The 24,453-nt window shown below is 34.6% G+C and overlaps 1 protein-coding gene across 1 annotated transcript in view; it reads right to left on the minus strand.

Annotated features, from left to right (window-relative positions):
- Positions 1 to 7,537: 7,537 nt before the first annotated feature.
- LOC138703644 (thialysine N-epsilon-acetyltransferase-like) overlaps positions 7,538 to 24,453 on the minus strand; it is a 30,806-nt gene continuing 13,890 nt past the window's right edge. The window contains exons 3-5 of the mRNA XM_069831701.1: positions 21,725 to 21,776; positions 18,514 to 18,746; positions 7,538 to 10,308 (exon numbers count right to left, since the gene is read on the minus strand). Of these exons, the coding sequence (XP_069687802.1) occupies positions 10,090 to 10,308; positions 18,514 to 18,746; positions 21,725 to 21,776 (504 nt within the window). The 3' untranslated portion in view covers positions 7,538 to 10,089. The remainder of the gene's footprint in view (positions 10,309 to 18,513; positions 18,747 to 21,724; positions 21,777 to 24,453) is intronic.

The raw sequence follows: 24,453 nt of genomic DNA on the forward strand, positions 1-24,453 counted from the left end.
TAAAATTGCTTGTAATATGTTATAAAATTGATGAAATGATACATAGGTCATACTTTTTAAAGTTCATGTACAAATAACTTGCTAAAAAGCCCTGAGAATATTAAATAAATAGGAACTAATTACGCAACAATATTATGCAGGACACATTTTATAAAGATTCTTAAAATGCTTAAAAATATAATATTAACTAGGCCTACACTGAAACAGCATTAAAAATAGTTGTAATAATTTTAATTGAGATTAAGAAATTACTAAGTTACTGCAATCATTCAACAAACTAAAACATACGCTTCACATTTTAAGTGATTCAGTTATAAATTAAGTGATTTGCGTTCCTTCATCACTTCTCTGCCATATCAACTGGCTATAATTTTGAGTAAGATAAATACATTCTGCCATAGACGCCGACTTTTTTAAAATATTTTGGGAGAGGGGGGCAGGACTCTGTACAGAAGACAGAGAAAACTTTAATTGCTCTTTCTAAAAAATTTCCCTACATATTTTACAGACAATAACATTGTTTGATTTTTCATATAATATCCATAGAAATTGCTTAACCCCAAAAGCTTAAAACTCCGGTCCTTATGTACTATATTTTACCTTTCATTGCTTTGTTCGCTCTTCATTGATCTGTACAGCAATGATGAACATGAGCTATTAGTCTCACTGCCACTATTGTTACTGTTCATTGCAGTTTTATTTTGGAATGTTTTCTTTATTAAGAATGTATCCATTATAATTATAATTATTAATAGTTACATCGTAATCACAGATCTCTTAAGGGAACGCACAGGTGAAATTACTAAATCTTACAGTTTTCATTTTTTTTCTCAAAGACCAAGGACACTAGAATAAAATTATGTGACACGTTTCCTTATTAAGATGAAATAAGTGGTAGGAATTTTTTTCAAAGTGATTTTCTTTAATTTTCGACGTGTGGAACCATTTATATATTAATTTATATATAAATGGTTCCACACGTCGAAAATTAAAGAAAATCACGTTGAAAAAAATTCCTGCCCTTTATTGCATCTTAATAAGGAAACGTGTCACATAATTTTATTCTGGTGTCCTTGGTCTTTGAGAAAAAAAATGAAAACTGTAAGATTTAGTAATTTCACCTGTGCGTTCCCTTAACAAGCACATACCCACAACGACGATCATCACAAGAAATTATCACCAGTTACTTTTAAATTTTGGAACAAATTTAATTGTTTATGAAAAATTAACATTCGATTTTTAACATGAGCAATCTCTCTTATGTTTGGAGGGGGACCTCCCCTCTATTAATTTTATTGGAGGGGCTGTATAAGTTGAGGGGGTAGAAAGTGCCTCGCCCTCCAAAGTCAGCGCCTATGCATTCTGCATTAATCAGCAGTAGGTCTGTTATATAGTTGTACTGTAATTATCAATACATTTCAAACCAATAAATTTAACAGATGAAAAATCTGAAGAAAATATATCTAACAGTTGGAAAGTTGTACGTTTTCAAGAAAAAACATTGAAAGATCTCGATTTCTGTAATATATATATGCAGTGAAAATAGTAAAATCTTACACACTTATTTGGGAAGATCATTAAATACCGGTACCTAATTGGTAAAGTAAATCATAAGTGTAATTAATTTTAAATGTAATATAACATTCAGAAAAAGGCATTATAAATACAATTACAGTTTTATCACAGTCTAGTATATACAGTCACGAAGCTTGGGGTGATATTTTGCCAACGAGTTGCATTTCTCGTGATAGTTGCTAGCCGCTTGGAGCGCTGTGAGTACTAGGAACAATAGACTGTGTCACTGCCATCGTGATCTAATACAGGCCGTAAGGCAGGCCATGTGACCACAGTCTTATCTATTAGACTGTGATGTGACTAGCTTAACCCGATCACGAAGGGCGGTGTTTCAACCATATAAATTAATTGGAATGCATAAAGAGTAACATATATTTCTCTAAAATGTAGTGTAATTGCATTAATAAAATTTAAAACAATGATTAGGGGACACTTCAGACATAATTCCTTGCGAGTTACAGTGTAATATTATTTTTGGTGTGAAAATTACGTTGTTCGTGTGTGTGATACCTGCCTTTATTTCGATTAAATATTGCGAAATTCTTGTACATTCATTTATGCACGATTCAATAATTTTCAGTTGCACCGCACGGATATTTAGATATGTTGAAATTATAGGTTATGTTTACTGTACCAGTTGCCCCCTTCTGTCTAATTTTAGTGGTCTCCAATGCCCTGCCACTACATATGTATGTTATAGGTTATGTTTACTAATTTAACTTATATTCCTATATTCGCAATTATACATTATAATTAAACATAATATCATGTATGACACCCGTCACATTCTATTTGTCTGTATTTTAATACTACAACTGAGTACTCTATTTATCTACTACCTAAGAGACGAAGTAACACAATCGTACGTACACTAATTTCACAGGAGTGGTATAATACAATAATTTGAATAATAATATGGGACAAGGAGACGTTTGTAAGAAAAATAGGTTAGAGCTATCCTTCTTCTGAAAGATCCAGGAAGTTGAGGTCATAGAATATTATATATATTATGAAAATAATCTATCAACCGTATGTATTTCATATTTCAATAGTGGAAGGAAGGTGCTAACTTTTTCAAAAGAACACGATATCGAAAGTACAATACATTTTATCGTCTGCTAGGGAAAGAGTTTGTGATGAGACGATAGTAGCGATCCTGGTGGTGAGCAACTATCTACGGATGCATATTTCAACTGTCTACGTTTGCATATTTAGTAAGTATTAAGCTTCGTGACTGTATATAGTACACTGTGGTTTTATCTAACGTAATACAATTTAATTTCACTAGTTATAGCCTCATTCTATAATATTTAGGTAACAATTGAATCGTCCACTTCAACAACATTGTAAAGAATTTTACCGAATGTGAGTAAACAATGGAATAAAGTTATGATCAGCATACACCATATTTTCTCGAATACCCTGCGCACTTTTTTTCCGAAAAAATGCGCGGCTTATTCAAAATGAAGTTGACAACATTGTCCAATTTTCTTCTTTCACAACTCCTAAGGTGGTAGTGTATGCCATTGACTTCTAACGTGGGTATTTCAATTGTTAACACTGTTAAATGGTGTTTGGATTAGCAGTACATGTGTCAGAATGAAGTTCAAGTGTGATAAGTGTAGTATAGTTTGTGCGTTTTATATTTTCAATTCTGAAAATTTGTACCGGTACCACCAAAGGTATGAGATTGAGATTCTTTAATAAATAATAATAAATACATTTATTTATTCTGATTGTGTTAAGGCCATCAGGCCTTCTCTTCCACGCCATCAGATATTATGTATACATAGAGCATAAAAACAAATTAATAACATTAATTCAAACTATTTTACTTACAACGAAAAAAAACTATTGTGAAAGATGCCGAGCAACATGGAAAATGTAAATCATGACACGTGCTGTTAATGTTGTAATGTAGAATATCGTGTAAACGGCCGATTAAGCAAGACAACTGACATTCATGCAGTGCATGCGCTTAAGATGGGTTTGAAATTTACAAATATCACATTTTTCGCCACTGTACGGCAGATATTTTGGTCTGCTGTAAAATAGTGTTTGTCAGATACAGTCTTGTTCAGATGAACGATTCAATTGTTATTGGTTTGCATGTTAAATACAATATGGATTATAAATTGTGAAGTATATTAAAATGGATGGCTATGTACTGTAATCACTATCACTAGCAAAGAAATGCATTTACGTAGGCCTCCTCAATACAAATTAATACTGACTTTGAATTCTAAATACTATACTGCTATTAAAACTATACCGTACGCAATTTGTCGCTATAAGAAAAATCCTAATATAAACAATAGCATGTGACTGAAGTGAGGCTTCATTGGCCTCTGTTTGGCGCCATAGATTCTCAGTACGTGTTCCCGCCTACTGTTGTACATTCTGTTTCATGTTAAACATTTCCCATTACTCGTCAAGTAGGCCTAACCTCACTACTATGCATTCATTTGTTTAGGAAACATTTACTTTATAATTACTGTAAGTAAAACTCACATAACTTATTATATACATTTAAGACTATTTGTTTTTCTTCGCTTTTGAGAGGGTTTCTACTCATGATTAATAACCAAACCCATCGAGGATGCACAAGCTATACTTTAGTACCACGTGCTTACGTGAACAACTACGAGCTCAAGTGACGCCACCTTGTTACAAGAACAGACTACCTCGGTGTTACTGTTTGTATTCATCCGCGTTCATAGTACATAACAAAATATAAAAGTACCTTTCCTTTTACATATCGTTTTACATATGAGTGAAGTTATATGTTTCATTGTATTTAACAACTAGAATTCAATTTTTTATTTTCAAATAATACAAGATGATAGTTTCCAAATACGGACTATATTTTCCTGCGTCGTGTGAGTGTTTCGACTGTGAGCCAATCACGGGTATGACAGCCACGTGCTTGTGTTTACATTAGGATCTTTCTTACAGCGAAAACAGTATAGAATACTGCTGTATCTATATCTTATCTTCTTTACATAAATATTTAATAAGAGTGCAGTCTTCATGAATATAAAATGATGAACAATCGATTAGTTCATCTTTAAGAAAAGACATGGTTAACAAGATATTCCTGCAGTCTACAAGTCTGGCAGTGTAAACAATTCCATATCTGAGGTGAAGCCATATGTTAGTCGAAATTCATAGCCCCCTAAGATAGGGCGTTAGGCGAAAATGATGATGACTTAGCAGCTTTAACTTTTGACATATGCGCGAAAAATAATTGCTAAATTTTGCCTGTAATTCTCTTCTTGGCGGACATTTTTCTTTCACGAGCCATAAATCTATCAGTAATATAAAACTTCTAGTTTACTTTTCTTCCGAACAAAGCCAGACTAAGGACTTCTGTGATCGCCTTTAAAACTCAAATCGACTTTGAATTCGCTCAATTCTGGATTTAAATGACTAGGGAGCGGATTTTTATGTACTAAAAAATTTAAGTATATTTATTTTTTATGTGCTAAAAAGTACGAAAATATTTCCTAAAAATAAAAATATATTTTTTTTAATATGACAAAAAGACCTAACTTAGCTTGAAAAAAAATGTTACTAGGTACTCACCAATCACACTTGAGTGCTAGTAGTTGGCCGAGAATTGCAGTGAACAACAAAGGTCATCTCCAAATTCTCCATCACAAATGCATGCCGATTATCTCTGAACAACGACTTATACTGTGAAAACGATCTTTCCACATCACAGGACGTCAGACGTGCACATTTAAAGAGAGGAATGTCACAAACACATACACCGTCAATTTCACCTACAGGCACATCCTCCAATACTTGAGCAACTTTACACATTTTTTTTAAATCCACTGTTTTTCCCAAACACATCCTGGAATTTGTCCGTTAGTAATTGTGCTTCTGAACCTGGTAGCGAGTCTAGTTTAATTTCCACGGCACGCACCTCCCTGTTTCAGACAACAGATTTTTGGATGTTTCGAGTTTTTTATGGTGTCACACAAAAATCTTAAATTTGCTAATAGGAAAGCCAAATCGTTTTTTAAATAACCATCTTTCAGTATATCGATTGACGAAGCCCGATAACAGGGAATCACAAGAAGATATATTGCCTTACTTGATAGACATGAGCGAGAGGCGAGAGATTTGTTTAAATTAAATAATGTTCATACCCGAGCTCTTATCTGTTGTTTCACAAACAAAGCGTGGAATGAAATCAACTTCAGCAACAATAAACATTTCTAATTATGTGTTGCAAGATCTCTCCTCCTTGTCCATGTTAATTTATTCTCTAATAATATTTAACACTGATATGCTGCCTAGCAGTTCTCAGAACTTGAGGCGATACTATTACGAAAATGGATCACGGATACACCACACAGAGCTTAGAAACACGAAGAAACCAAGAATTCTTAAAAAGATAACGTACTTCTGAGTGATATAATTGATTTAGTTTTAAAATATTTAAAAGTTCTTGTAAAAAAAATATTTAAGTAAAAAAACTCCAAGATTTATGTGTTTATAATAGAGTTTCTGAAAATATGTATTTACATAATTTTTTTGTGAAAATATGTGCTTTTATGTAAAATAAAATTCGGGTTTTAAACTTGAAACTTCATGTTCGGAATTTTTAACTTTGTTAATTGTGTTTTATCACACGCAAAAATAATATTTAATTACATAGGAATCCGCTCCTTATAAATGACAAACACAATAAACACTTAACCACTGAATATGACATAAAAAATAAAAGAAAGTCTGTATCTGCTGATACACTTCCCTTCTTAACTGTCAGATGCAGTCTGAACTTATTGTTTAGAGAACTTTTTTTCTCTTCTTCCTTGATAATATGCTATGATATACGTAATTTTGTATTGTCTTAGCAACTATGAAAAATTTTAATTTCAGAGATAAAAAGTCATATTAGCCTAATACTAACACACAGCAATATTAAACATTTAAATGCACTATTAATACAGTAATATAATGACCTATTTCTACCGCATATTTCGGTACTTCCTCCAAACAGGAAAAATAAATTACAAATAGAAATTTTGGCCAGTCTGCTTGTGAACCTAATATTTAACGGAAGTAAATAAAAATAGGAAAGTGATAATATTAACATGGATTTCGAGATTATTTTTTTTTACATACGAGGGCTATTCATAAAGTAACTTCCGTTTATTTTTTACAAACTTGTGAATGACGTTACAGAATTGGGTTACAATACGTTTGAAAGTATAACACTCTAATTTATTTTTCCACATAGTTTCCAGTCACATTGGGACACTTGTCGTAGCGCTTGACGAGCTTTGAAATTCCGCAATCGTAGAATTCGACCGCCTACGACTGAAGCCAACCTACGAAGCTGGTTTTCAACTCTTCGTCATCGTCAAAGCGCTTCGAGCCAAGCCACGTCTTCATATGCATGAAGAGATGGTAATCGCTAGGCGCAAAATGTGGTGCTTTTCTCGATCAGATTGTGACAGGAGATGAGACTTGGGTGCGGTATGTGAATGCAGAAACAAAGCTTCAATCAATGCAGTGGGGCCATACTCACTCGCCGAAAAAAACCCACAAGTGTCGCCAAACACTTTCCACGACGAAACTCATGGCAACTGTCTTCTGGGACACAAAAGGAATTTTGCTAGTGGAGTTCTTGGAGAGGAATGCCACCATTAACGCCGAGCGTTACTGTAACACATTAACAAACTTGAAAAGGGCCATTCAAAACAAACGTCGTGACATGTTGAACCCTGGGGTGATTTTCCTGCATGACAACGCCCGGCCGCATACAGCGCGTCGTACTGCGACCAAATTCAAGAGTTCAACTGGAAAGTATTGGATCATCCTCCCTGTAGCCCAGATTTGGCGCCTAGCGATTACCATCTCTTCATGCACATGAAGACGTGGCTTGGCTCGGAACCCTTTGACGATGACGAAGAGTTGAAAACCAGCGTCGTAGGTTTGCTTCAGTCGCAGGCGGCCGAATTCTACGATTGCGGAATTTCAAAGCTCGTCAAACGCTACGACAAGTGTCTCAATGTGACTGGAAACTATGTGGAAAAATAAATTAGAGTGTATACTTTCAAACGTATTGTAACCCAATCCTGTAACGTCATTCACAGGTTTGTGAAAAATAAACGGAAGTTACTTTATGAATAGCCCTCGTAGATATAACTAAAAAAAATAGCGAATTTTTAGCAGGAACATATCCACTTAAATAATATTGCAGATCTCTACTCTATAAGTTACGTTTATGTTCTTGAAGAAAAAATTAAATGTTTAAACTACTTGGCACAGCTCTTGACATTCAGCTTTATGAGATAGTAATTAAGAATGCTTACTATGCTAGCAGTTAGTGCTCCCTTTCTGGACAGTGCGAAGTAATAAAACTACTACAGTACTGCCAGTGGGTTGCATTCAATGACGTCACAAGTGTCACAACACCAGTGGCGTAGCGTCAATGTAAGCTAAAAAGCTCAGCTTCCCCAGTTAATAACTCCATAATAAACTGCAGTTTATGAACATAATTATTTATTAATTTTAATACAATTTATAAGTACGCCTTAAACGTTGTGATGCGGCAGTTCAGGATGATTTGTGATGCAGCAGTAAACATGAAGTCTGCACACACCAGCTTACAATCCCCTCCACAGACTCGTTTCTTTCACACATTCTTCTATGTAATGCACACCGCAGATTTTCCATCCCTTTCTAACTAAACTACCCTGGTCGCAAGGCTCGCAAGAAGCTAGCTTTAGCATTGGAAAGAATTAGCTTCCAAGTTATCCCTTTCGTGAGTTGTGTTCAGTTGAAGTGTTAGTGTGCACTGTAGCTGATATAATAAATAATGACTGAAATAACAGTTCCTGACACTAATTTATGTAGTCAAAAATAATCTTCTGATAAAGATTTTAACGCTGATTTTTTTTACTTGGTTATTTAACGATGCTGTATCAATTATGAGGTTATTTAGCGTCGATGGGATTGGTGATTGCAAGCTGGTATTTGGCGAGATGAGGCCCGAGGATTCGCCAAAGATTACCTCACATTTGCCTTACGTTTGGGGAAAACCTCGGAAGAAACCCAACCAGGTAATCAGCCCAAGCGGGAATCGAACCCGCGCCCGAACACAACTCCGGATCGGCAGACAAGCGCCTTAGCCGACAGAGCTATGACGGTGGCTTTTAACGTTGATTGATGTAATTTTACTAACACTGTATCTATTGACCGTTAATATTGTGGTTTTTCTAAATATGACAGGGAGTGAGCTAATGTTAAATTATACGTACTGTATGTGTCTACAGAGATATGTGTAAACCATGAAATCATATTTTACTACCATTTGAGGTGATGCCTTATTGGTGTTACTTATGAGGTTCCAACCAATCTTCGGACTGCTGACTTGACATCGACTACTATTTATTTTAAGACGCAATACATTTCCCCATACATGAAAGACAACTTGAGTTAGCTTCCCCTGCTCAAAATTTCATGCTACGCCACTGCACAACACTTGTCGTCATGATAATCATTTTGCCGAGCTTTGCTCTAGTCTAATTGATTAACTTACAGTATAAGCACAGTCTAGTATATAGTCACGAAGCTTGAGTTTTGAGGGTACTAGACTAGACGGCAGTTCGGAAGGCGGTCGGCTGCTATATGCGCCGTAGCATTTCTGGTATGTGACGTCACAAGCTTGTACAGCAGAACCAATCAGAATCAGTCTATAACAAGTACTTCCCGAGTTCGTTTGTTCACGTGTGAGTGTTTCAATACATTGAATAAGTAAAACTAACGTTTACTGTGTGTGTTTAAGATAAGTAAATGGAAGAAGAGACTGTGAAACGACAAGTATTGCACTGGCAGGCGCGGAAAATAGTGTTTAAGGTGTATATTATTTTAAAAACGTCGACGAGCAGAACGCTAACAGCCATCTTGATGCTGGTTGCAACGTTGCCAACGTGCAAGAAGCGTATGGTGTGGGATTGAGAACCGTGCAAAGAATATTGTTAGCGAAGGAAAGAGGGTTTGTTTGGTGTCATGCTTACAGTAATCAAGGACTAAGGTCATTATTGTCTTTCGATAATTTAAATTCTCTCCTGCGCTATTTGTGTTGCATGTGCGCGTGAAGTACGATGTGGCAATGTTGTACGCTGCCTTGCTCTCTCCATCTATCTCGACGCAAACGCTAGCAGACTACCGCCTTCCGAATTGCCGTCGACTTTAGAAACAATAGACTGTGCCGGTACTGTTTCGCATTGTCTGTACCGTAATGAGGTGATAGTAGCGATCCTAGTGGTCAGCAACTATCTATGGATGCATATTTATTACGTATTGAGCTTCGTGAATTATATACAAGACTGTGGTATAAGTTTGAAACATCAAGAGCCATATTAAATGCTATAAAAATATTACCAGCTCAGATGTTGGTTTATATAGGCCTATATATAATAACATTTAAATAATCTGCGGATACTAACATAAATAATAACAGAAATATTGACACAATTAGTGTTCTTATACTCATTGTAGCTCTTTGCTTATTCCATTACATGCATTTTCAGTAATGGTACCATTCATCTTATTAGAGAGGTCTTCCATTTCTTCTCGGCATAATCTATAATGGTGCCAACCTTCTGTATCTGTCATATCAATGGCACCCTTATTCTTATAGAATTCTCCAGCTGGACTTCGCGCCTGGACAAGAAAATCCATTCTGCTACAGCCAGTCTTGTAACCTTTCTGAAATAACAAAATACATTTTTAGGTTAGGTATCGTGAGTCAATTGTTTAGTCAAACCAATGGATTTCGTATTGCCAGACAAAATACTTGACATGTTGTTCCCTTTCACGTATAGTTTGCCTACGAAAATATGTTACAAATTATTGAATTATTTAGAATAATAACCTTCTAACATAAAGTACGGTAAGTAAATAAGTCATTTAGTACGTAGGATCGTGTGATATCTGGCAACAGTTGGCAACACTGACAAGACGGCAATACTTGCTGTTTAGGAACTGTTCTTATGTGACCCTCACTATACCATGCGCCAAGTTCCCTTCGGAAGACTTCGGTTGATTTCGTGAGAGCTTAGATTTACATGTGAACGAATTTCTTATACACGACTCCGCTCAACTTTCCCTTCCTTTTTTCTGCCGGTTTATAGATGAAGTGTTGTAACTAATCTATAACAAAGATATATTAAAGGGGTAAATTAGATGCAAAGTAAACATTCTTTCCCAAGTCGTGTGAATCAGGCGCTGCCAGCAGTGAACTCACAAGCAAACATTCTCATGGGGGCAGATAAAAAAGTTGATCTTTTTTCTTCCACCGTATTAATAATGTCAAAACAAGTGTTTACACAAATTTTGGCCACTCGAGCGCAATTACGAGGACCGTAAAAATAAGTTTCCCTGAGGTTCTTTACAGAAAGAAAACATAATTTCATGAAAAGATTTTTTGGAACACATATAGGCCTACATCAATTTGAGCTATTTTTCAACATATTCCCCACCGGAACTGAGACATTTGTCATGCCGTGAGATCAACTTTCATATCGCAGCAGTGTTGCCAAATCAGTGGTTTTGTAGCTAAATCTGGTGTTTTCAGGACTATGGTCAGCTACAGAATTTTACCGTCAGCGGCTAGCTATTTATTTGGCGTTTTTTTATGATTCCAAGTAGAGAGATGATATTTTAAATTGTTTTTCTGTAAAGATGTTGTAATTTTTTATATGTACTTGCGGACAATGTTAGTTAATCATAAACCAGAGTTTAGTATAGTATTAACACACTTTTTCATTGTGCGAATATACAATATCAACGTTTTATGTGAACTCTATTTGGTGCAACCACGTCCATTTCCTGCCTCATCCATTGTTGTTGTACAAATAAAGTATTCCGCACTCGTTGACCTCTTAATTTAATGTAAATTAATTGATGTATTTAATCATAAAGAATAGATAATGAACTGAACTATTATTTTCATTCATGATATATGATATATTATTTAATTTATCATTCCGCATTATAGTTTATGTAACACAGATATTTTTAAAACTTATTGTTGGCAGGAATGTCTCCAGGGGCCTGTTTCTCAAAAATACTAGTTTAGTAGTTCACCAGTTACTAGTTACCAGAGTATATTTCACCAGCTATAGTAGATTCTGTTTCTCAAACTATTTTACCAGTCTAGTAACTTGTGACAATTTTTCACTAGTCACATGATCTGTTTCACTAGTCAGCTGATTGAGTCATTTGTTTATAGTCATTGGTAGGTACCGGTAGTGTTATTTGAGGTTAGAAGGCTAAGTTGTTTGTATTGTGATTTCGATTTCTCTTTTCGGTTGAAATTCCATCAGTTGAAAGCAAATTAACTATACTCAATATGATTAATGAATCAAAGGATTATTATTCGGTGCTTTTTCAAGCATGTTAACAAAAAATGATGAAATAAACGAATGGACAAAAAGTGTTGTAATGTGTGAGGCTATGGAACTCATACCTCAGAACAAAGATTATGCATACGTTAGGGACACTTACTGGCCCAACATTAAGAAAGCCATTTTGATAAGTACCAATTCAAGTTCACAGTATCGTAATTTGAACATATGATGTAGCTAGTGGGTCTACTGCCGACATGAATGCCACTTATGACTTGATGAAAAATTCGCTAATTTTTTTTGTTTTACATTTTATCTATTCATAAATTATTGTCGTTATATATTTAATTTGTAGGTTAAAGTTGACAATGTCAGAAGAACTGGCAGTGGAGGAGGAAAGTTAGTAAAAATTAGTTGATGAATTGGTATTAGATTATTAGGAAAAAATTCTGCAAGTGTTGCTGGTCTAGGACAGAAAGACTAGATGGCATTGGAAAATAATCAACATCCCGATTTGTAGAGCAATTTGTATTTGAAGCTTTGCTGTCTTGTTATGGCAGGTTCCACTATATTTAACAACTTTTCAAGCTTTTCAGTACTTTACTTAAACCGTTCATTATATTTAAACAATGCTCCCGTAAAGGAATAATAATTGTTCTTTCTCGATACAGTTTTAGCTCTTCTCACAACTTCTTCATGACTTCATTCGGAATCACCAAACCAGATATTAAAAGAAAATAACTACAATATTTTGTTTTATCTGAGAAAGGTTGTCACTGGTAACTGATAATATAGAAATCACCAGTCTTTAGAGTCTTGTAGGAATATTCCTGTTGAATACTAGTGTAATCAACTAGATTAGCATTTTGAGAAACAGAATCACTTATGAACTGGTGAAATCGACCAATATTACTAGTCTGTGAACTGGTAACTACTACTTTACCCTTGTAGTTTCTAGAAACACAGACTTGTAAAATAAACTAATATTACTACTGTACAGACTAGTATTACTAGTCCATGAGTTTTGAGAAACAGGCCCCAGCTCAGTGTGAAATCAGATTTCGAACCGACTGGTGTGATTGTGAATGTGATTATTTCCGAAGAGTCCAGTATAATCTTGATCTACTTCATTCAATTTTGAAGAAATATGCCGCACAAAACTACATACGTTCAAAAGTTTAGAGAAGTGTGAAAAAAAATGTATCGAAAGATTGTGTGGAAGAAGTTACCGGTGATAGTTCGAATGCTCGATGTAAATGGTATAAGGTGATATTAAATGCAAAATATTCAGATTCAATTACTCATGCCGATAATTATACACACAAAAAGAGTAGCGAGTGTTTTTATGTTGTTCGACAACATAATATTGCCATTCACAACACTTCTGGGCAGAGATGAGCGTTATTTCAATTTCCAGGGTATTATAAATATTAGAATTTTTTTAAATTTGAAACCTGAAATTCTGCAGTTCCTCAACTATATAGTTTGTATTTCAAATTTGGAAATGGTATGTTAAGAAAAATCTGGAGTTTTTTAACTACAGTTTAGCGGTTTTTTTAAGCTTGTGCAGCGGTAAATGGAATTCAGAGTTGGCAACACTGTATCGCAATGTCGTAGAAGTCTGCTGCCTGGGATGGGAATCAGTGTGTGACAGCCGTCTGCACCTCCCTGTCGATCCCCTGCTATGACAAATGTCTCAATTACGGTGGAGAATATGTTGAAAAATAGCTCAATAATTGCTGTGTTTGTTCCAATAAAATTTTTTAATGAAATTGTGTTTTCTTTTTGTAAACGGCCCTAGGGAAACATTTTTATGGCATTCGTAATTGCGCTCGGGTGGTCAAAATTTGTGTAAGCACTTGTTTTAACATTATTAACATGGTGCAAGAAAAAAAGGTTAACTTTTTTTATCTACCCTCATGAGAATGCTTGTTAGACAAATCACGCTACAAGGAGTTCGGCAATTTTTGTGTCCAAGACTGTACGCGTTAGTAGTCTATATGTATTACTCTGTGTGTGTCCCTAAATATACTATTATGTGCTTATTTGTTTGTATACAGAATGTTTAAGAGTAACTTTTCCTAATTTTCAGATGTGATAGAGGGCACGTAAAAAAACATTTTTTTCTTAATAAAGCAGTGTCCGGAAATAGCTACTTCTGTAACCAGATATAGCAATATGAAAGAATTTAGGTTTCCAAAGAATGGCCACGTGAGAAGTACGTGCCTATTTAATTTTGTTGGTTATACAGTTATTCAGATTTCATGAAAATGGCTTCAAAAAGTTATAAAAACTGTTCAAAATTACAGCCGCCATTAGCATCGATCATATGCCATATTCATGTCCGTTATTTCGACATTAAATTTGTAAACTGTTACATTTTTAATGATTTGAAATGATTTATAAAAAGATTTGACACAAGTTATTTTTTGACATACAACGAAAACAAATCATCTACAATTGTTCCTATGGTAACGGGAATAATTAAAAACAGCCATGGTTGATAATGAAGTCAATGAAATGTTTTGACTTTTACCGAATTACGGTAGACCTACCTCAACACTATACCTAAGGTTCGGAACCAAATAATAATAATAATAATAATAATAATAATAATAATAATAATAATAATAATGTCGGCCACGGAGCGTAGTTGGTATAGGACTGGCCTTCGGTGCTCGAGGTTGCGGGTTCGATCCTGGCCCAGGTCGATGGCATTTAAGTGTGTTTAAATGCGAAAGGCTCATGTCAATAGATTTACTGGCATGTAAAATAACAAAATTCCGGCAGACCGGCGACGCTGATATAACCTCTCCAGTTGCGAACGTCGTTAAATAAAAAGAAAATGAATAATAATAATAATAATAATAATAATAATAAAAATAATAATAATAGTAATAATAATATTGCTTCTAAACTTGAAGAAACTTAAAACTATTTCTAAAATACATATTTATTGCGTAATGTGCCCTGCGCAATGCCATATGAAAAAGTATACGGACCAGTGGTGTACGCAATGGGGTTACGGGATTTTGAATTCTCCAATGAACTTAAAAAATTACATATTTAGAGTGAGTATTTTAAAATCCATAACCGTTTTCCATTCTCTAATTTTTCACTGTCAGTGTTACAAAATCTACATCGACAAAAGGCATAGTCCTCCTACCCTCCTTCAGTATAATCCCTCTACTTACAATTAGTGCTGCGGCACATTCGAATTATAACAATGCTGTCTTCACCGCCTAGTACCGATCTTGTAATAAAATGAAGCCGACACAATATGAAATTTAACTCGTGAAATATATTGATAGTGTTCACGTAAAAGAGCTTAACCGTCATTTTTTTAATGTGAATTTTTTGCTGTAATTGGTTAAATTTTAATTACAAAACGTGAATATATGTTTTTTGACAATTATGTTTAGCCAACATTCCTTCGTATAAAGTAATTTATAATAATGTGTTAAAATTTAATTATAACTGTTTCTGAAAAAAAAATTCTTTTGTGCGAGATCGTGCGCATTTGCTTGGTTTCCGCACAAAACCAATCCGCGGAAAGTCTAAAATTCCACATTCAGTATTCCCAACCTAACACACATAACAATTTCCCTCTTCTTACCGCTTAAGTGACCTATTGATTTTACTGCTTTAGGCTTTTAACATATTATTTTTAGAGGCGTTCAATATAGTAATAATTATAAATTGGAAACTTACCACTGCAATTTCACCTAAATTGCACTGTTAATTATTGTTTTTAAATATTTGCAAAAATTAAGTAAACTCTACAACTCCACTAAAGTTACTGCATTCGTGATGCAAGTAACATTAAGGAAGCCGTGAAAAAATCAACAAGATTCCAGACTCATCATAGACTGGGGGAAAAAAAGACAGACGTATATCACGGCCTGCTGGAGTATAGTAAACACAGAAAACATTTTAAAGCAACAATGTTGAAGATAGATATTTTTGTTTTGCAAATTTTCCGTCATTGAACAGAAACCAAGATGGAGATTTCATTGCAACTAATTATGAATTCCTCTCTCAGGTATGTAATAAACGATGTTCGCACAAAATAATGTACGATACACGAGCGGTATGTTTTCTTTCAATTCTCGGAAATTAAAAAAGCTCAACTACATTTCGCTTTTTCACACTTTTCCTCGAACATGAAAACTTCAACATACCGCTCTTGTAACGCATATTACTATTACCTGAACACCAACGTATTGAAAAGATTGTTTTGACATTTCTGCAGTTCAGATATTAAAATAATATTGTGCATTGTTGATTTTAAACTCATTTTAAGAGTAGTGTTCACCCGTTTGAAACGTTCGTTTAATGTTTTGTGCATTTGATAGTTCATATTTTTAATATAAATTTTACATTATCGTTCCGGATTTTTTTATATGTCTAAGCGACTGCAAAGCTGAATTTTACAATTTTTTTAGCAAAAAGTCGCGTAGTGATTCTCGTGAGGTTAGTGAAAATTTCATATTGGCAAATATTTCTTCGCATCTGCAGTGTCACGATGTTGTCGCGAGCGTTCTTCCCGGAACTAGTTTCACATCCCCTTGTGAAAACTCAGCTGATATTGAATGCACATCGACATCATTCAATAATGTTGACGTGCCATTTGAATCATCTTAACAGTGGCGCCAACTTACATAAGCCCGAGGCCACTCAATAATTTGTCGTATTGTTATTATTATTATTATTATTATTTATGAGATTTATTTATTTTATGCTCGACCATGCCGAAATGTAGTAATTATACACCTGGTAGCAGCCCTTTAATGGACCTCATTAAAGTACACCTATTCATTAAAGTTCAGGTGTTCCACCAATCAGAAAACACCATTGTAGCAATATGAAAGCGCAAGTATCGATTATTCTCGTATATGCAACTAGCGAAACATCACGGAGGATGGAAATCCAATACTGTCGCAGAAGGTTATATTCTATTACTATAATAATTAGCGTTAATTGCAAATAATATTCAAATAAATTAATTTGTCATCTCGTTTTTCAATGTCTAAATAAATTTCAAGGTTATATCAAGATTAATGTTTATTTTACTCTCTATATTATATCAAGGTCAATGACAATTGTTTCTCGGAAAAAAAAATCAATACTTTCGCGTCTGCGCACATCTCACAATTTATGAGATATTGCACAAGGTCAGTTCCGCTCCCCAGTCAGATAAGAATAACATGAATACCTATTAATAATTTCAAGTTAGAAATATGGTCGAACATAAAAAGTCGTATGAAACTTGCCTATAATGGTAATTAAGACGCTCGTATGAAAATTATGAAACTCGCTTGCGCTCGTTTCATAAACAAACTCGCGTCTTAATTACTACCATTATGGGCTCGTTGCATAATGTACTATTAACTTACAACTCGTGTTTGAGCCCACCCAATGTTTCCAAAAGTTGGCGCCACTGATCATCTAGAAGTGATAAGTGTATTGTTCTGATTCCGGAAGCATCAGCATCTTCGAAGAACCACATGCTTATTATAATTATGCGTACAGTAGGACTCCAATTTAGAGGAGGGAGCATTTAACTTGCAAGCAGGGTTGGTTCAGTTCATGCGACGCTGCTGTCGTGTACACGAGTACTCGATACACGATAAAGATGTCAGGGAAGGGAACAAGACTGAGCCTAGAGGAAAAACTGCAGGTTATTGCTGCAATAGAAAATGGTGAACAAATAAGTGAACTTGCTAAGCGATGTAATCTAACCTTATCTGTTGTATATAGGATAAAAAGTGACAGTGAAAAAATAAATGCTTTTGCAGAACTGAAAAACAAAGAGGGTAATGTAAAGAAGAAAAAAATATCTATGAAACTTCCTGATAACAATAAATTAGAGAATGAAACGTTTGAATGGTTCAAGCAAAAGAGAAGTGAGGGAATTCCTGTGTCAGGTGAAATACTGAGTGTAAAAGCCAGTGAAATTAACAATAAACTTGGTGGTGATACAACACTTAACGCTAGCAATGGATGGTTAAGAAATTTTAAAGTACGTCATGGCATTCGCCAGATCTCAACACAAGGTGAACAATGAAGTGCTGGATAATTTTCAGAGATTATTATGTAATTAATTTTATAATTATTTTGTCACGAAATAAGTGTTTGAACAAGTGTTCATGGAAATATATTTGTTATTTATTGATTTGTTTGTTGAAATTGCGAAAATATTATGTTTACGTTTTATTCTGTTTAAAGAGATGTATATTTTATTTATGGAAGGAATTTTTTTATAATCCCTATAAAGGAATAAGTAGACTGTTTTGGTATTGTCTACTTAACTACATGCTAATAATAATAATAATAATAATAATAATAATAATAATAATAATAATAATAATAGAACGGGTTCATATTAATAAAGAACAGGTTCGTTTAATAGTTATTCTATGTCCTTCTTTATTGCATCTACAATAACATCTGAATGAGTGCAGGGGTATTGCTGCTCGAAATGCATCGTCTCAGGCTTTGCAAGATATTCCTCTAAATTGGAGTCCTACTGTATTATGTTTCACGCATATTATCTTTTGCTTACCTCTGCAACTTTCATGAACAGTGCTGATCCTAAGCCGTGTTTCCTGTATTCAGGCATGACATATATGTCTTCCAAGTAGATTGACTTCCCTTTCCAGGTGGAATAGGTGTAGTAATACACTGCATATCCAACTAACACGTGCTGATCACTGTCAGCAGCTAGAGAAGGCGGTGCATCAGCAACGAAGCAGTGGAAGTATGGATGTTCCGAACTGAAACCATCCTCCTCAAGATCTTCAATAAAATAAAATAATATTAATGTCAAGTGTTTCTTGAACTAATTTTCGAATAATATATCGTACAATTTACATAATTTCATTGTAACATAGGCCTAATATATGAAGAGTCCACTGCAAGAATGATGGATGTCATTTGGAATACATTTTGCAGGAGAAGCAATTGAAAGTTTGAAATGCTTAGCGGTCAAAGCTTAAATGTGATTTTCCGATCATTACTGGACAATGACTATCATTGTTAATGCCATATAACTCTCTATGTACATTATATATGTCTTAAGCTATGCATTGACAGTCTTGGTTCATTTTCGACAAGAAAGTGACATCCATCATTCTTGCAATGGACTCTTCATATATGAGTGGCCTAGAATCAAACTGAACTTTATCCTAAAATATGATTTGTCAGAAAAGACGAAAAACTAGTGCAGTTAGACTCCACACGGTGACTCTACTACTAAAGTTAAGGTAGATCAATTCCAGTTTGTCTCCAAACGAGCAGTTTATCACATTCTTTGCAAAATTTTGCACTGAAACGTATCTTAATCCCATATTTCATAATTTGGAGAAAGTACAGGGGCATCATTTTATTTTTACTAACATTTTTAATATTAATCTGGCTATACCTTTCTATTAACGATTGAAACAGGAAACACCGTTTGCTACTCTTCCACGACTGGAGTTCCATGATACTGGCGTAAAATACGAATCACTTTACTAGGTATAGGAGGAAAGAAAAGTAGTTCATCCATTTATGTAAACTAGGAAATATCGCGATTTTGAGTTTGATAATTTTCATTAGGTTTTTGTTTAATCAAAATACAGTACTGTATTAACACTTAGTGTTTTTACTCACAAATTGAGCTATCCATTCGGACGTATTCATTATGCAAAGTATATTGTACTGTTACTTCACATTAGCGTACAATATAGAGAATGAAGTTAAATTGAAAAATAATCATAATATGGATATTTAAACACATTTTTGAAAATAGTGGCCGTTCATTTCGATACAGGCTTCAGTTCTTTTGTGCATATTATCACACTATAGACTATTGTACCTAATTCCAATTACCAGTTTCGTCCTTCGTACGAGTAACTCATTTGAAATAATTCTGTACCTACTCTATAAAAGAGTACCTTACGTACTGTAAATTCAATCTTCACTTCTGCCCGATCCGAAAAGATAAAATTACTCAGAAATGCTATCTACTGTCCGTTCAAGTGGTTTTGTCGCAGGGTCGTAGAAAGAGGGAGAGGGGAAATCACGTGACAGTTAATTACTTAACGAGGTCCTTTTATTTAAGTTATTTTAAACATTTGTATAATATTACGTAGACTCCCATGTCCTAACAGAAATTAATGTTCTCAGAAAATAGCTAAGATAGCCCAGCTACTAGACTTTACAGAGAGGCGAACAGAAGCAGGTGGGGAGAACCGGGATGCGACGTAGGCAAACGGACGACAGTACCTGTGCGAAAATATGATTCAATATTGAAAGCTCTTTCGTCACTGGAAAACGCGAACATATTTCTGGAACGTACTATACTCACTAACTCAGTACTGCTTACGCGCCCTCGGCTCTGTTTCGTGAATTGTTGGAAGTTTACTAGTAGAAGGGGTGGGAGTGAAGTACATTCAAAAACTCAGGTACAATAAAAATTGAAGTAAAAATAAAATGATGTCCCTGTACATTTTAATTCAAGGCGACTCATTTGAGCATTTTTGTTTTTCGCAAGTCATTCCTTAAATATAATACTAAAGTACCGGTATGTAATTTGGTAGTTTATTATCAGGTTGTTCGATTTAAATAGTATATTACGATACAAGGTTGAGAAGTGCTTTTTACAAAATCGAGGAGAAGTTTGAAAAACTAGCAGAGCGAGTTTTTCAGTATCCGAGATTTAGTAATGTACTTCACAAACGTGTATTGTACAACATTTTTTTGCACAATAATATCTTTAAAACTGCAAATACATATTCTTCTGCAGAAGGGACGTGGAAGTCCTCTGCAAGAAATAGCAACATTTGGTGAGTAAATGTTTGGATGCAGTCTTCTTTCTTTTGTCATTTTACTCCTGTGTTTATGAAAACCTGTGATAAAGCTAGCACACCTTGCGCTGCTAGACGACACCCCGTGTTTTTATGTCTCCTGACCTTGTTTGCCTCGGCTAGCTCCCGCCTCACAGTCAGCTCGTTAGTTCACGCGCGTACTATTTATTTTATTTGATATTTTCAATACTTTCTTATTAACGTACCACCAGTAAAAATGTGTTTATTTGTACTTTCAATGTGGAATCTAACCATATACTTTAATTTTTTTTTTCGTGGGCAAAGGCGTCTTAATGAGGACAAATCTAAATTTCTCCATTTCCATAAAAAGTAAGAAAATCTATTTATATGTCAATATAAACTTTAATTTCTCAGTATCAAAATAAACCATGCTTTTGATCATTGGGTGAAAGAGTTTCGGAGCTACAATAGTTTAAAGTTGTTAATTTTATGAAAATACGATAAATTTAAATATTTTTAATTTAAACACTATGAAGTTCTGATACCTCAAACTTTGCACAAAGCATTGTACCACAGTTGTCTACAGACAGAAAAAGTTTCATTGTATTTAAAAATTGCAAGGTCAATTTTCTCTACATTTCGGTCGATTTGAGATGGAATAGCTCATACAGTATTTCGCATTGAAAATTTAGAGCAATATTATTTCTAAGCCTTCAAAAAACTGCACTGTAATGGTAACTAAGTAACAATAAGTGCACTAATGGGTCTATTTCAGTATAGGTTTGTGTTATGAAAAATGGTTTCCCTAGCAACAAGTTTCTGTGTGGGAATTCTAACTTTCAAGCCTAACAACAATAGTTGTAAGTACAACAGAAAACACGATCGTGCAAAAATTAATATTTCGTTACAGAATTTACAGTACTGTCGCCTATACTTAGTTTTTTGCCTAACCTTTCGTGTACCTACCACATTCGTTTAGTTCTGGTTCTTCATGACATTCCAAATAGTCTGCCAATTCCTAAAACAAAAGAACTGAGTTAATTTAAACCAATTAAATAACTGTTTCTTGAAGTAAATTTATTCAGACTTGCCGACGATTTTGTTCATTACGGTATGACAGGTTGTTTGGTCTCATAGCTATTACGAATAGAACCTCCAGATAAATTCTGAAGCCCTAAGACACTGAAAACTGGCTATAATTAATTCATTTTAAATCTCTTCGTTAGGTAACAATACAATTCATTAAAGTGTAACTATTGTTTTATTTAAATTTTATTCGTTTTATTTTATTTTTAACCGTGTGACTTCCTGCTACATTTTTATTCTCTCCAAATTTTCTAACAAAATTAATAAATTCTACACTATAATACGGCTGGAAAATTAACAGGGCTGTTAACAGAATTGATGGTGCTAAACCAAGAGGAAGGTAGGAAATAGGGAAGGTTGGAGAATGCTGAATTTGCAGTGAAAGACCTACCCTTGGATAATTAAAGGAAATTTTCTAAATATTTTGTGCTCACTGTGTATTTATTGTATTAATCAATTTTGTAGATACCATAAGATTACAATAATTGTAATCTTATGGTACCTACAAAATTGAAATTATTTTTATGGTGAGATATTTTTTCTCTTTTGATTTAAGTTAATCGCTATAAAATAGTAAGTAATTTTTTTGCCTAAAATAAAATAAAAACTTGTTAGTAAGTACGAACAGAAAGAGTGCTTAGTTTCCTGTAAGCCCGTGGGTGTTTTTTACCGAAACATATGAGGACTACTCGGCAAGGATGAATAAGCATTCGAGCCCATGATGTTCCTTGTGCTTTTCTTGCGCGTAGGAGCGGCAACCAAGGAGTTTGTTCCCTCCCTACTCTACTAATAACCCGCTGCAAAGACTTCGCAATGCATTAGCACTTTGTTACGATGAAGTCATAAGGTCTATGTTATTTAATGCATACAATTTACGATATTAATTAACTTAATAATTATTAGAGTAATATAGGCCTAATATGTAAAAGAATAGAATGAATAATCGGGTTAAAGAAGAAAACCAAAAAAACTGTTATAATTAGGGAACGGAATTTGGAGTAGTAAAAGCTAGTATTGGCATCTACACAGCCATTTGTTTACAACCCTTTATACCAAGTCCTCCCCTTCATGACATATTCGCAGATCTCTGCACGTCAACAACAGGTGAACGGGACAGTTGTCGCATAAGAACTTCAACATGCAGGTTTGCAGTTCAGCGTAGTGAAGTGCAGGTACAATACCGAAAGTGTACTATATATTTACAAATACTATATTTGTAAAAGCTAAGATCGAGTATCAAAATTCAGGAAACAATTCCCTAAATTATCGCTTCCCCATGTCCAGTTCTTATGAGATGGGGGTCATGGTTAGAAGCTTGCAATAATTATTATTACGCACATCACCTCCAATCTGTGAAGAAAGTGGTCCAGTCTTTGGATCTTGATGACGCGGCTACGATTCAAATGTGCCAGGAACTGCTAAATGATAGAATAATAAAAAAAGAAGTCATGGATATTAAGTCAAATTTTTTATATTTACCGGATGCCATTATTCGATTAGTACAGTCAGGAGTAGAATTAGTTGAGCAAATAAATATTATGAGTACTATTGTAAATAAGCTGAGTGCAGTAGAAGGTGAAGTAGGAAAACGTGTTGGTGAAAAAATGAACAGAGTTTTGATTAAAAATGATAGGTACAGTATTCTTAGTCGGATTTCAGATGCACTAACAAACACGTGTCCCAATGACGTCATTCAACATGTGAATTTAATTGATATATTTTGTTTCAAGTACTCTCCAATTGTCTCTTCAGATGTAGAGCGGAGTTTTCCCATGTTAAAAAATTTCCTTCCTTGCAAAAGAGCAAAGTTATGTTTGGAAAATTTGAAAATGATATTTACAATTTATTATAACAAGGCACAGCAGGAATAATTGCTTCATCACCAAAACATAGCATTAATTGAAAATACTATTTCGTTGATTCTACATTTTGTTCAACATTATATATATATATATATATATATATATATATATATATATATATATATTTCTAAATACTGTAGTGTGCGTTGTGTACATATTATCATACGATGAAAGAGTAATGGAACGGAGAAAAATTCTCTCCGGCGCCGGGATTTGAACCCGGGTTTTCAGCTCTACGTGCTGATGCTTTATCCACTAAGCCACACCGGATACAACTCCGACGCCGGTTAGAATCGTCTCAGATTAAGCTCCAACCCTTGGGTTCCCTCTAGTGGCCGCCCTCTGCACTACGTCATAGATGTCTATGAACGCAGGACCGAAGTCCACATATGTGCTGAGGTGCACTCGATGTGAGTGACTAGTTGGCCGGGATCCGACGGAATAAGCTTAATCTGAGACGATTCTAAACGGCGTCGGAGTTGTATCCGGTGTGGCTTAGTGGATAAAGCATCAGCACGTAGAGCTGAAAACCCGGGTTCAAATCCCGGCGTCGGAGAGAATTTTTCTCCGTTCCATTACTCTTTCATCGTATGATGACGCAGAATATCTGCATGGAAATATCATATGTACTTCGGTATATTAAAATAATATATACATATTATCATATATCATGATATTGTAAATAAAGGTTTTAATTTAACACGCTCCTGACAGAAAAACACACATATTCAGAGGCGAGTTCCATAC

The sequence above is a fragment of the Periplaneta americana genome, chromosome 7 (assembly GCF_040183065.1).
Source record: "Periplaneta americana isolate PAMFEO1 chromosome 7, P.americana_PAMFEO1_priV1, whole genome shotgun sequence".
NCBI classification, from domain to species: domain Eukaryota; kingdom Metazoa; phylum Arthropoda; class Insecta; order Blattodea; family Blattidae; genus Periplaneta; species Periplaneta americana.